The sequence below is a fragment of the Excalfactoria chinensis genome, chromosome 1, assembly GCF_039878825.1.
Source record: "Excalfactoria chinensis isolate bCotChi1 chromosome 1, bCotChi1.hap2, whole genome shotgun sequence".
Taxonomy (NCBI): Eukaryota; Metazoa; Chordata; class Aves; order Galliformes; family Phasianidae; genus Excalfactoria; species Excalfactoria chinensis.
The window spans coordinates 25,987,620-26,000,032 of NC_092825.1; the positions used below are offsets into that span (position 1 = coordinate 25,987,620).

Below are 12,413 nucleotides of genomic sequence, written 5' to 3' on the forward strand. Positions count from 1 at the left end.
TAATGATCATCGGGCTATTAATTAGCTTGTCCCCATATCATCCTAACAGAAACATGATCAAAAAATAACCTCCCCCCCCAAAATAGTTTTCCCATTTCAACTTCTAACAGCCCTGATCAGCTTTGTTGCACAGTTCAACTGAAGTTCCTGGTGAACGTGATTTCCTCTCTTCAGCTCACTTGTTTCAGTTTTATAGCGCACTAGTGTCTGCTATGGGGGCAGACACTGAAATGTGGTGAGCAGCTGGAGGCAACAAGCTAGATCAAAAGACTGATTCTGCCTGCAGACAGATGTAGTTACCCAATATAAGATAAAAGCTACCTGTAGTCCTGTCTGTAAGTGTTTCATCATGATAGTAATTCGGAGTCCTTGTTAAATTAGCTCCCTGAATGAATGTTTACAGAATAACAGATCCTACCTGAAAGAAAATAGTAAAATATAGAAATATAGTAGAATGCAGACAGAAATTGTGAAAATGACAGCCACTCAAGAACTAAGCACAGACATTTTGCATACTCCAAACCTCTGCTTTTAGGACTCCTCTATAGCATGTCATTTTTGTAATATCAGAGCACACTGAGGCATGTGGAGAATGGTTTGAATCATCAATGTCATTTTTTAGTGGCACTTGGCCTTCACCTATACATTTCCTGTTTAACTCATCCCTACCCCAAGACATAAGCATTGCTGGAATCCAAGCTCTGAATCTGAGGTCAGGTTAGATATACCAAGTTAGTTTTGATGAGAACCTAATGCTGGCCTGAAAGGAAATCAGTCTTGATGCAATATTTTTGTGTGACTACAACATATGTCCACTGGCGTTTACCTGAGATTAAATCTTGTGTTTCAAAGAACTGTTACTACAGAGATGAAAATAAAAGCTCTTTAATTATACCTAAATGGAAAGTCTTTTACTCCCCTTTGTGATGTGATTTCTACCAAAACAACATAGTAAACAAGTCTGGATGGTACAACTAACTCAGGCAAAATTGTTATGTGTTTTCACTTTCATTCATGTATGGCTAAAGTACTTTGGTGCATTTTGCTCTTTTTAAGAAAGTGTTGGATGGTGTGCAAGGCCAAATTCCAAAATAATATGTGTTAATTTTCATAACAGAATGTTTTTTAGGGTTTTTTTGTTTGTTTGTTTTTGTTTTTGTTTTTTTCAACCAATCATATTTTTTTTTAACATATATATATATATATATATTTTTTTTAGAACCATAGGATACAAAAAGAAGTATGTAAAAGTTCCACATGGGCATATTTGGGTGGAAGGTGATCACCACGGGCACAGCTTTGACAGCAATGCGTTTGGCCCGGTAAGTCAATTTCCTTTGTATCATTTAAGCTTTGCAACTGAAAAGCAGTGCATGTCTCTTGAGTAATTTGTGCAGCACAGCATGTGTGAATTCCAGGTGATGGCGTTCTTATGATTGTTGTGAGAACTATTAGACGTCATGAAGTAGCTTGGTTGGCTGAGATTGAGTTTGCTCTTAACTCTTATAAAATAAGTAAAGACTCTTTTGAATACCCTCCATGGAAGAAGTAGTAGTAGAGATTTTAAACATGTAGGGATGTAGTGGAGGAGTAGCCAGAGGGTGAGCCAGCTCCCTGTAGCTGACAGATGCTCCCTGAGGGTTTTGCCAGCTGATGCAATTTGGACTGGCTCCCTCTCAGGATCTTCATCTTGTTGTAGTGCCAGTGCTGGGATGAAGAATTAGGAAATTGTAAATGTGCTTAAGAAGAATTAACTGTTAATTGGTCTGTGGATGAAAGTACGGATGTGTCAGTTTTTTCCCCAGAATAAATATTTAAGTTTTCTTTCTGTAGGGTCATTTTCATGTCTGATTCTTGACTGGTAACAGTGTGTATCTGTTAGTCGGGAAGATGGTATATGCTTTTCATTGCACTCTGTTTTCAGTTTGGTTTCAGTTTTTTGCTCTTTGCGTGAATTCAGTTTCTTTTTTTAACAACCTTGCATGCAGATGATAGTCACATAGTCTGGTCATTCTGTTGTGAAAATAAAATCCATTTTGCCCTATTCCGGATGTGGCTTTTTGATATGTTTAAGAGAGAGTTCTCCTTTAATATTATAAAAAAGCTGGTGTCTTTCCCAGGGAAATTGGTAAGACTAGATTTATTTCACCTTTCATAGCCATTTTGTGCAGAAGTTATCCCACTGATGTTAGCTGAATTAATGACAGCAAGGATCACAGGGCTGGAAGCAAGCTTGAGAGGAATAACATTTTGAAAATTTTCTGCTGTAGGAAAGAATGAAGAGTGTATTTAGAAAGGCACGTTTCATGCCAGGTTCTTAGCATTACACACACGTTAGGTTTTAGTTTACTAGTGCACTTTCTGTCCTTCTTTCTGCTGCAGACTTGAGATCACTTGCACAAGTGAATAAAAGCATTAAAATCACTCTCTTCAAGCCATTCAGAAAGTATGCTCTTCTTTTAACACCTCTCGTAAGACTGAAGCTGCCATAAGGAATTGCAAAATGATGAGACACAAAACCTCATTTTGTTGGAACATTATCTTCATAAATAAGGTTAAATGTAAGAGTTCTGGTCTGCAAAAAAACACATATATGTATATATATATAAATATCAAAAATTTCAGTAAAAATAGAGTATTGTTGGTTATATTGTAGGTCTACAATTTTTCAGATTTCTTGAAGACTTGTAATAGAAACTCACCTATAGTGTAGATAGTCTGACGGTAATGTTTTGTAGATGTGCTTAATGAGCTACATGGGACATAAAAGGAAATTATGAAAAAGCAGGTTGAGAACAGATGTTAGGAACATTTTTTCTCTTGGAGAATAGCAACATATGTAGTGACCTAATGGGTTAAGTTGATAAATCAACAAATATGAGATCATTCAAGTTCTAAATTAGGTGCACCTTTAGAGATTCTAAAGGTTTTCTAAAATGTAAAATCTTGGCAGATTGTGTTATCTATACTTAGTTTGACAAAATATCATAAAATAAATACTATTACTTCTTCTTATTGCATTATTTTTATAGGACTAAAATTGCACAGTGAAGCTGTAGACAGACATTTGTGATGTGTGTAAATATAATTAAAATGTGTCAAGGAAGATTTAGTATTAGTGGTATCTTTAAATAAAATTTATACTGTAACCAATGTTACAAAAATAACAGGGCATCTCAACTAGACATGTTAACTCTATTATAATGATAAATTTTAAATATTAATTACCTTTCCAGAATATGGGACCAAATTAAGTTGAGTGTAATCATTGTACACTGTCTTGGGAATGTATATATATATATGTATACACACACACACACATATATATATATATATATAAAAGGAAGTGTGTCATGTCAACCATTCATAATGCTGAAAATAGCTGCTTTGAATAGCATCCAATAAATATTCAGAGAACTTTTAACTGTTACTTAAGGGGGGAAAAAAAAAAGTTTCACTGGAAATTTCAGTTATCTGAACTAGAATAGTTATTTCTATTCAGCTTACTCTTACTGTTTTCAAATTCTTATAGAATGATACTTGCTTAGCATTGTTTAAATGCTACAGGAGTATAATAATGCATGGTTTACACAGTCATGGTACTCCTATTTAAAGTTACACTTTTTTTCTTTTCAGTTCTCATAATTGTGGAATTTTGGAGCATTTTTTTCTGTGTGGAAACGTTTTAGTTCAACGTTATAGTGCATATTTTCTCAGATCAGAAATGTAGAAGCCACAATATGTAAAATACTGACCTAATGTTGAACCCCTCTGCTGCTTCAAACATCTTGAAAGTTTTAGGTGATTAAGTTGATAGTGGGAAGCTTTATACCAGGTTGGACATTGTGTTTGCTTACACAGCTAGCATAATGCCAACACACAAACACAGTATCAATTTGTAATCTTGATCTGATACTGTGGCTAATTGGAGAGAATAGTCATTAAAATTGTTCTTCATCCAGATCCATTGTGTAGGTTTGGTAGACAGCAGTGGCATTTGAAGACAATTATGCAACCTGTAGGTAAGGGTTCCTAAGAAACAGCTGTTAATAAGTGCATACAGTAACCAATGGATACTGCTGGATGTGTATATATATGCAGTGGGTAGCACTCTCAGAATTTAAAAACAAAAACAACAACAACAACAACAACAACAACAACAACAACAACAACAACAAAAAACAAACAGAAAAGAAACCATTTTATCTAATGCGGATTTGTTTGGTGAACATAATTCTCTTACTGCTACATTTCTGTGTCTCCAGAGTCCTCCAAATTGAGGATTTGAATGAACTTTAAAAGCATTGGGTTTGAAGTCAGTGGCAGTCTTTCACCTGACTTGTAAAGGACCTGAACAAAAGCTCTTTAAAGTCAATGAGAGATTCTATTGGCTTTAATGGCTTTGGATAAGACTACGAATTAAGCTTCACAATCCAGTGTAAGGTCAGTAAGGCTATTATCCTCCTTATCTTCCTGGGGAACTTGAGAAACAGGTAGGTTAAGTATGTTGTCATAAAATACCTTTTTGGCTCAGCCAGGTCCCCATGCAAGCCCTTCCTATTAGAAAATACATCTATTTACTCTCCAAACTAAATCCTGTTGAACTTACGTCTGGCTTTTTGTTTAACAGAAGTTTTATGTTCATAAGCTTCAAATGAGTAAATTGCTTTTAGTCAGCATTACTGTAAAGGCTTTATTTATGATTCTCCATAAAAGCAATTCTCTACTGCAAGTTCATGCAATAAACTATCTGAAAAACATTCTTGCCTGTTTACCTATTATTTCTTCTTTCGGCACCACAAACCTGTAGACTGTGACTAGAAAATTCTATAGAAAATAATGACATTTAAGATAAGTGATCAGGCTGAATTTGTTAGTTATTTTAGTTTGCTTTGGAAAGAATGTCATTGTCTCTTTTGGATATCAGACAAAAATTATTTACTTTTTAACCATTCACTATAATTCAGTAGCAGAATGTTGCTCATCAGAATTATATCCTTAAACTGATCAGTGTTTCCTATATATGACTAAATAGTCAATGGATATGTGTTATTCTGTGATATAAGTTATCTAAAACTGAAAGCCTTAAAATTAATGTGAAATTTGGTGAGTGACTACTAATAAGTTAAATATTTGAACCTGGAGATCTGCACCCTATGAGAGTAACCCATATACTTTCTCTTCTTCTGAAAGAGGATTGTAGTTGAAGGAAGAAGCAAAATCCTTCTGTTGCTCTGGATTACTTACATAATAGTAAACACAGCATGCTACATATGCTAAAAGTGCAAATCACCTTGGTGATGCTCTTGCCATCTGCTCAAGCTTTCAATTATGAGCTACGAACTAGTGCAAGTATCACATATTCCCCTGAAATGGCAAGAGGTTGGAAGGGTTTAACAGTTTACAGCAACATGCTGCAGATCACTTTGTTAAATTTGGAAAGTAATCTGTGTGGGTAGGGCACACTTCCTGTAGGGAATTCTGCCTGGTCTCAAAATACTTAGTGACCCTATTTGCACACTTATACTCCAACCAGCCATTCTGAGAGGGTTGAAACAAATAGCTTCAGTAGAAGAGTGATGGCCTTTGTCCCAGTCTTTTTTTTTTTTTTTTTTTTTTTTTTTCTCTTTCTTTAGACCAAAGTCAAACCTTGAGAAATAAAGTGTAATTTTTGCAAACAAAACAGAAACCACAACCTAAACACCTATCTGTGCTTATGCAGATATAGCTAATAATGTAGGTGAGTATAATAATGGCACAGTGATGAATGAAGGCAGGGTATGTCTCTGGGGACTTAGGTGCTTAATTTACTGGCTGGTGTGACAGCTTCTGCTGTCTGTTTGTTGCCTCTGTGACCAATACTTCAATCTACATTTTGATGAATAAACAGAACCTTGGAGAGTAGTATCACTGCTATGGGATCTATGACATCTCTACTTTATTTCTCAGATACTGAAAAAGAAATGAAGCTGTATTAAAACAAGATGTGCAATGCAAGTATTCAATGAATGACATCCCATTATATTTATCCTTGGCCACAGGCAAAAATAAAATAGTTAAAACTGTTTACAGCCAAAGAAAAGACTTTTCATATGGAGCATGAAGTTACCAGTAGTAAATAGCGTGCATGCACAGCTTGAACTTGTAAAAGTCTATGATGAATAAAATGGATAGGACATTAAGTGTTATGGTTGATGATAAATAAAGCTCGAAGGATAAATATGCTTGTCCCTTTTGAGATAATATTATACAAGATACAAATTGAGATGGTGGCTTGCATGTTGAGAATGACAATTCACTCCAGGAGTTGCTGAAGGGGAGCTCTGATAATAAGATAGTGTGGCCTCACTGTCCATTAAATTATCATGACTAAATAAATTTGCAGAATAGAGAAACAGGTTCTCTATGGCTGTCCTAATTCTTTTTGAAAACAAAATATTTAGCCTGAGTGTAGTCCAAATGAATGCATAAAAATTAATCTTTCCAGAAGCCTGACTATCATCAACCCAGAGAGAGTTCTCTTTCTGTACCTTATATACCTGACTGAAACTTTCCTGAATATTTGTTCAGAAAGTTTTTCAGTTTTGCTACTTAACTAATATAAATAGGATACTAGATATGGTATGTTCTTTAAGCACGTTGAGAAGAGAGAATTTTTTAAATGCTTGTAACTGAAAGCTCTCAAGTCTGCACTATTCCATGGTATTTAAATACTCATGAGTACTTGTATAGTAGATGAAAGTTTGGACTTTTATCTTAGTTACATCAGATCCTAAACATTTTATTCATGCTGCCCAATTTTCTTTACTAATATGCTTAGAAGTATTACCATTATTTACCATTCTGCGACTTATGGAAAAGAATTTATATAATAACCTCAAGAACAAATCATTGATACAAATAATTGGCAAATATTTTTGAGTACAATTATATCTACATCTACAGTGAAAAAAATGGTTGGATAAACAATATGCACCTGTATGTGATGAAATTTGCTTTGGCAAGAAAAAGAACATTGAAACAAATTTTGATTCATTTAATAAAATATTAGGAGAGATCAGAGAGCTGTCAGATTCATATCATCATTTGTAATTAACTAATTCGAACAATTTGAACAAGTTCAAACTATAATTCAAATACAAGAATTTACTGAATTCTGAAAGTTTTGTGTACCTTGAAATACTAAATACTAATCTTCATTTTCCTTTTTTTTTTTTTTTTTTTTTTTTTTTTTTTTTTTTTTTTTTTTTTTTTTTTTTGATAAACAATTGCAGAACTTATAGCACAGTTTCTTCTTTGAAATAAGTCTTCTTGAAGCAGGGAAAACAGATTGGAAGTTTTAGGAAACATTATCTTGTAAGCCCAATAGCTGTGAGATATGTCATACTGAAGTCATGTCTTACTGGAAATAGTGACAGTCCACAGAGCAGTAGAATTAACTCTTTAACTCCAACTACACTGCATGATGTTATGTTATAGAATGCCAGTGAAAAACCATCAAACTGTGACAACTGCTAGCCCCAGTGGGACCTTCTTGTCTGAGAAACAGATCTTCATATTAAAGTTAGAAACTTTTTTCCCCCCATATTATTAAACAGTAGATATCTTGGTTTCCAGTTACAGAGATGCCTTCTTCGATGTGCAGAATACACTATGAGCTTATTAGCCTTGGGAGGAATAGGACTCGGCACTTTCCAAGGCAGAGCCCTAAGCGGCTTCATTTGCACTGTAGGCTCTCAGAAATAGGTTTCTTTGTTCATGTAATCAAGCTAATATTACAGCAAGACTTCCAAAATGTGTTACAGAACTGCAGTAATTTAAAGCTCCATTTTTATAATTCTGTTGTGCCCTGTGCACATTTCTAAATATAACTATGTATTTGTAATACAATTATGAGAAACCTGATAAATTCTTATATAGCCTTCAAAACCCTGGTGACCTAAATCCTCTTGGAATGGAATTTCTGGGCTACAGCTATTCTTTTCAATCTGTATTTAAGGAGTTTAGGGTAAACTCATTCAGATGTTTGACAAAAAAGTTGTCTTCCAAGAAAAGCATTATTCACATCTTCAGAGAATCCATAGGAACTAGATGTAAAATTTTGCACCATAGAACTTACATTTATTTCCATATCTAATACTTAGTCTTTCATTAAAAATTTTATTTAAATTTTATGTACTTTCCACTGTGCATAGGCAAAAACAGACTGTGCTGTATTAGTATGCTTTATAGGCCACCTTTGTCTTTCAGAGATGCTGTTGCCATTAGTGGACTCTGAAAGCTTGCAGTCCGTCAGTGTATTTCCATATATTCTCCTCTAGGGAGTATCTTAATCTCTGTGATCGCAATGAGCTCTAAGGTTAGATGAGTTTCTGAGGGAGAAAACCAGCATCTGCAGAATGTTCCTTTGGTATCTCAGACATTTTACTCAGTATTTGGTGTTAGATTCACTTCTGAATTGTTCTTATTTTTATCACAGTGTCAGTCCAATTTTCTTCTGTTTGAGTTAGGAAAAATGATCACTTGTATTTGAATTTATAGAAATCATAGAAGTCTGTGTTTTACACCTGCAATTTAGTTTGAAGTTTTGGGAAATACAGCGGCATGAAGTAAGCAGTTCACTAAAAGAGGAAAACAATAATACGAAATCTATCTTCTCTGGTTCATTTTTAGAGTTATCTTCTGGCACATTTTGCAGGAATTAATTTGACAGTAACAAAAACCAAAAAAGGTTTTTGGATTACTTCAGCAGTAAACCAGCAATAGAACTGTGTCATTTCAATTTATCACTTGTTGTGTTTAAGTGTGTGAAATCTTAGTTCTTTATCACATTGCAATACATTGCTTATATATAGAAAAGCTGCAGACTTCACTGAGAAAAAAAATGCATATCAACTGCCAGCAGAACCATCACATTCTCCCTAACTTGCAGATTTTTTTGTGAATCCCACACTACTTGAACTAGAACAGCATTATAACCTTAGCTTTACCCTTGTTGCTATGTCTTGTGTTATTAGGATTTTTATCCATCAAAAGGAGCTCTGGCGCTAACAGCACACTGGGTGTTTGAAATTCTAACCTGAGAGACAAACCTTGTGAAACCAAACTTAACCTCTGCAGTTATCTCTCAACCTACAAGCATAAGTCTGTTCTTCTTAAGATGATATCTTCTTGGTAATCTGAAGATACATAGTATATTTCTAATGTTATTTAGGAACAAAACACAACCTCTTACCTTCTTCAGTGAGTTATAGAAAAACATTAGAAAGTAATTGAATTTATATATTCTATATATATTCCATGTATTCTTTAATGGATTTTCCAGAGATAGGAAGGTTGAAAGAAGCTAAACAGATGATAATTACAAAGTAATTGCTAAACAACTGATAAGTGTTCCAGAGTACTGTTACTTTCAGATACTTCTAATTGTAAAGTACCTCTTCTTTGTAAACGCATTAAGGGAGAAGTGTAGTCTCTTCTAGTTTCTCAAAACTGAATTTTTGCCTTTCATATTAAAAAAAAAAAAAAAATAATAATTTTAAAAGTAGGTAGCATTTTAACTAATATGAATATTTTAATGTTTGATCTGTTGAAAATCTGAGTTGACTTTATTATATGCTGTAAAAAAAAAAAAAAAAAAAAAAAGTAATAAAGTTTACCATCTGAAGAAACAATAAGAAATTCTTCAATTTATCTAAGCAAAATATAACATAAATATAATAGGTTAAATCTGTTTGCAACTCAAATAACATTATTTTTGTGGGGGTACTTAATAACATGCAACTTCCTGTATTTTGTAATGGTTTCATTGTTGATCAGTGTGATCTTGTGCACTTAATGGTATCTTACCATTAGATGCAAACACCAGTGATACAACACTAACAATTAGTATGACACTTCAGATGAAACAAAGCATTGACCCATTGGGGAAAAAAAAAAAAAAAAAAAAAAAAAAAAAAAAAAAAAAAGTGGTGTTTGATTAATCTTTAGAGACTTCTGATGTCAGAAAAGTTAGATGCTTATTGTGAAAAGGAAAACTATACAATCTACAGAGAAATAGTACTGTCTACCAGTAGAGAAAGTGTCAGATACAAGTGATATCTGGAAAAATTTCAGTTGTCTTGGGAATAAAAAAATTAAGTTTATTCCTCTGCCAGAATTCCACATTAAAGCATTTCTTACTTGCTCTCTAGAGAAAGTTCTTATCTGCATTTAAATGCATGTATTTCAAATTGAGATTCATAAGGGACTAAAACTATCAAAATTTCATATGAGAAAAAAAAAGAATTCAGAGATGCTGTTTATAGATTTTGAAATTTAAATATATACATATATGTCTTTAAAATGTAATGGTGCCAACTTTCTGGAGACTAATTTAAACTTTTCATAGAATAAATGTTGCAAAGCATTAATGACTGGCATATGGCTTCAGATTTCATATTTTATCTACATCCAGAGGAAAGTTCAAGATCTGCTTGCCATTAAATTTGGGACCAGGCAATGATACCTCTTTTTCACAGTATTCACATCATCTTGAAATTTCAGTAAAAATGCACATTAAGCTCTAGATTTGAGTGAAGTTTCAGTGACCAGTACTGGTGACATTGAGAAAATTCTTGGAGAATTTTGCCTTACATTTTTCTATTCTTTATAAAGATTTATTACACTTTTAAAAATAATTGATCACCTCCACTGGAGTCTGGGATATTTATAATAGCATAATTACCCATGTCAGGGTAAAAAAAAAAAATCCTTCAACAAGCTAGAGTGAGTTGGTCTTCTGTTTGCTGAAGTATGAAAAACTGGGGAAATATCTCTGTGGGAATAACTGGGAGTTTTGCCAGAAAATTTAGTGAGGTCAGAATCGCATCCCCCAGAAAGTTTTCCTGCTGATGCTGTGCTGCAAAATTCCAGTTCTGCAGCTTCGACCCAGCAAGGAATGGCACCCAGCTCAACCTCCCATGCCTTTCTCCAGCCCCTGCCATGTTCCATCTGCTCAGGGCTGGCAGAGTCTTCAGGGAAAGAGCTTCTTGTTTTTGCCATTCTCCACAAGAATCTTGTTCTTGCAGGATGTTTAAATATCTCCTCTGGTGTTTTGGTATTGATTTTTAGCACTTAAATGATAAATACATAGATGAAGATTTAATTTTCATGTGTGTATACTAAGACCCTGTCCTTCAAACAGCCACTATCAAAGGTAGGACTTTGCAGGTGAGGAACGACTCCCATACTAATTTTAAAAGCCTTAGTTGGTTGTGCATGTTTTACAGGTTGAAAATGGATTATGTGCAGCAAGTGAAATAGATTTTCTAGCATCCTCTTAGTTGTGTACATCGCAAATATTCATATCTTCTGAAGCGTGTGTTATATTTCATAACTTCAGTGCACTGCAGGATGAAAAAAAAGGGCTGGCAAATACACTTGCGGTTCTTCATTGCGGTTGATCATAGATACAATATCAAGCATGAAACAGTGTACTGAAATTCCCTTAGGGATCTGGGTAATTAACCAGAAATACACTTTGCATGACATTGCTAATCCAGTTACTCAATGGAAAAACTATTTGCTAATAATTACAATTAGGCTACCTGAGTGCAGCTTCAGATAAAGACTGTATTTCTGTCTGTCTTCCCTTCCTTCTTTCCTTTCTTTTTAATTAATTTTTAAAAGTTTATGAGAGTTGAAAAAATTGTTACAGTTTGATTTTGTCTTTTTGTTATTTTTTCAGTACTATGTTCAATCCTATAGTTATACACTCTCACGATTACTGACAGACTGAGGTAAGGATTCCAGGATATTAAGTGCAAAGGCGTCTTTCAGGTCATGTGCAGGCTAATCTTCTTGATGTATTACTCATTCTAAGTTTCTTCTTTTTTTCTTGAAATAAGCTTTGTGAATACTCGTGGATACTTTTTTTTTTTTTTTTTTTTTTTTTTTTTTTTTTTTTCCCCTATTTTCTATTTTTTTTCCCCCTAAGCATCTGAGCAACCTTTGATACATTTTAAGGTTCACTCTTTATGATGGATCTCCTGAAAGGCATTTCATCTGTCACACCTAGCAGCCTTTATTAGTTCACAGCAGAAGACACTATAGATTTCTGTTTACATGGATGAAATTGAAAAGAATTTGCTTTTCTGTAATCCCTCCTCTATTTCAAAGTATTTCAAAGCACTTGAAAAAAATATCCCAACTGAGTTCAATGCTGGTGGAACATGTAATTAGAAGACAGTTGCAGCAGTCCTTCAACACTGCATATTTAGTAACTAACAGCACAAAGACAGATATTTCAGGTAGTATAATGATAGAAGATGTATTGAAAGGATTGTGAAAGTGTGTGTAAAGGACTTCATTGTGGAAAAATAAGGAGGCAGACAAAACCATCAAAAACTATGTGAGAGGCATAGCATGTTTTA

General features: G+C 34.0%; 1 protein-coding gene across 5 annotated transcripts in view; it reads left to right on the forward strand.

Moving 5' to 3' along the window:
• IMMP2L (inner mitochondrial membrane peptidase subunit 2) overlaps nt 1–12,413 on the forward strand; it is a 431,112-nt gene that overhangs the window by 340,659 nt on the left and 78,040 nt on the right. For all 5 annotated transcript variants that reach the window (XM_072346445.1, XM_072346462.1, XM_072346470.1 and 2 more), the window contains exon 5: nt 1,220–1,322. In XM_072346445.1, coding sequence (XP_072202546.1) covers nt 1,220–1,322 — 103 coding nt within the window. The remainder of the gene's footprint in view (nt 1–1,219; nt 1,323–12,413) is intronic.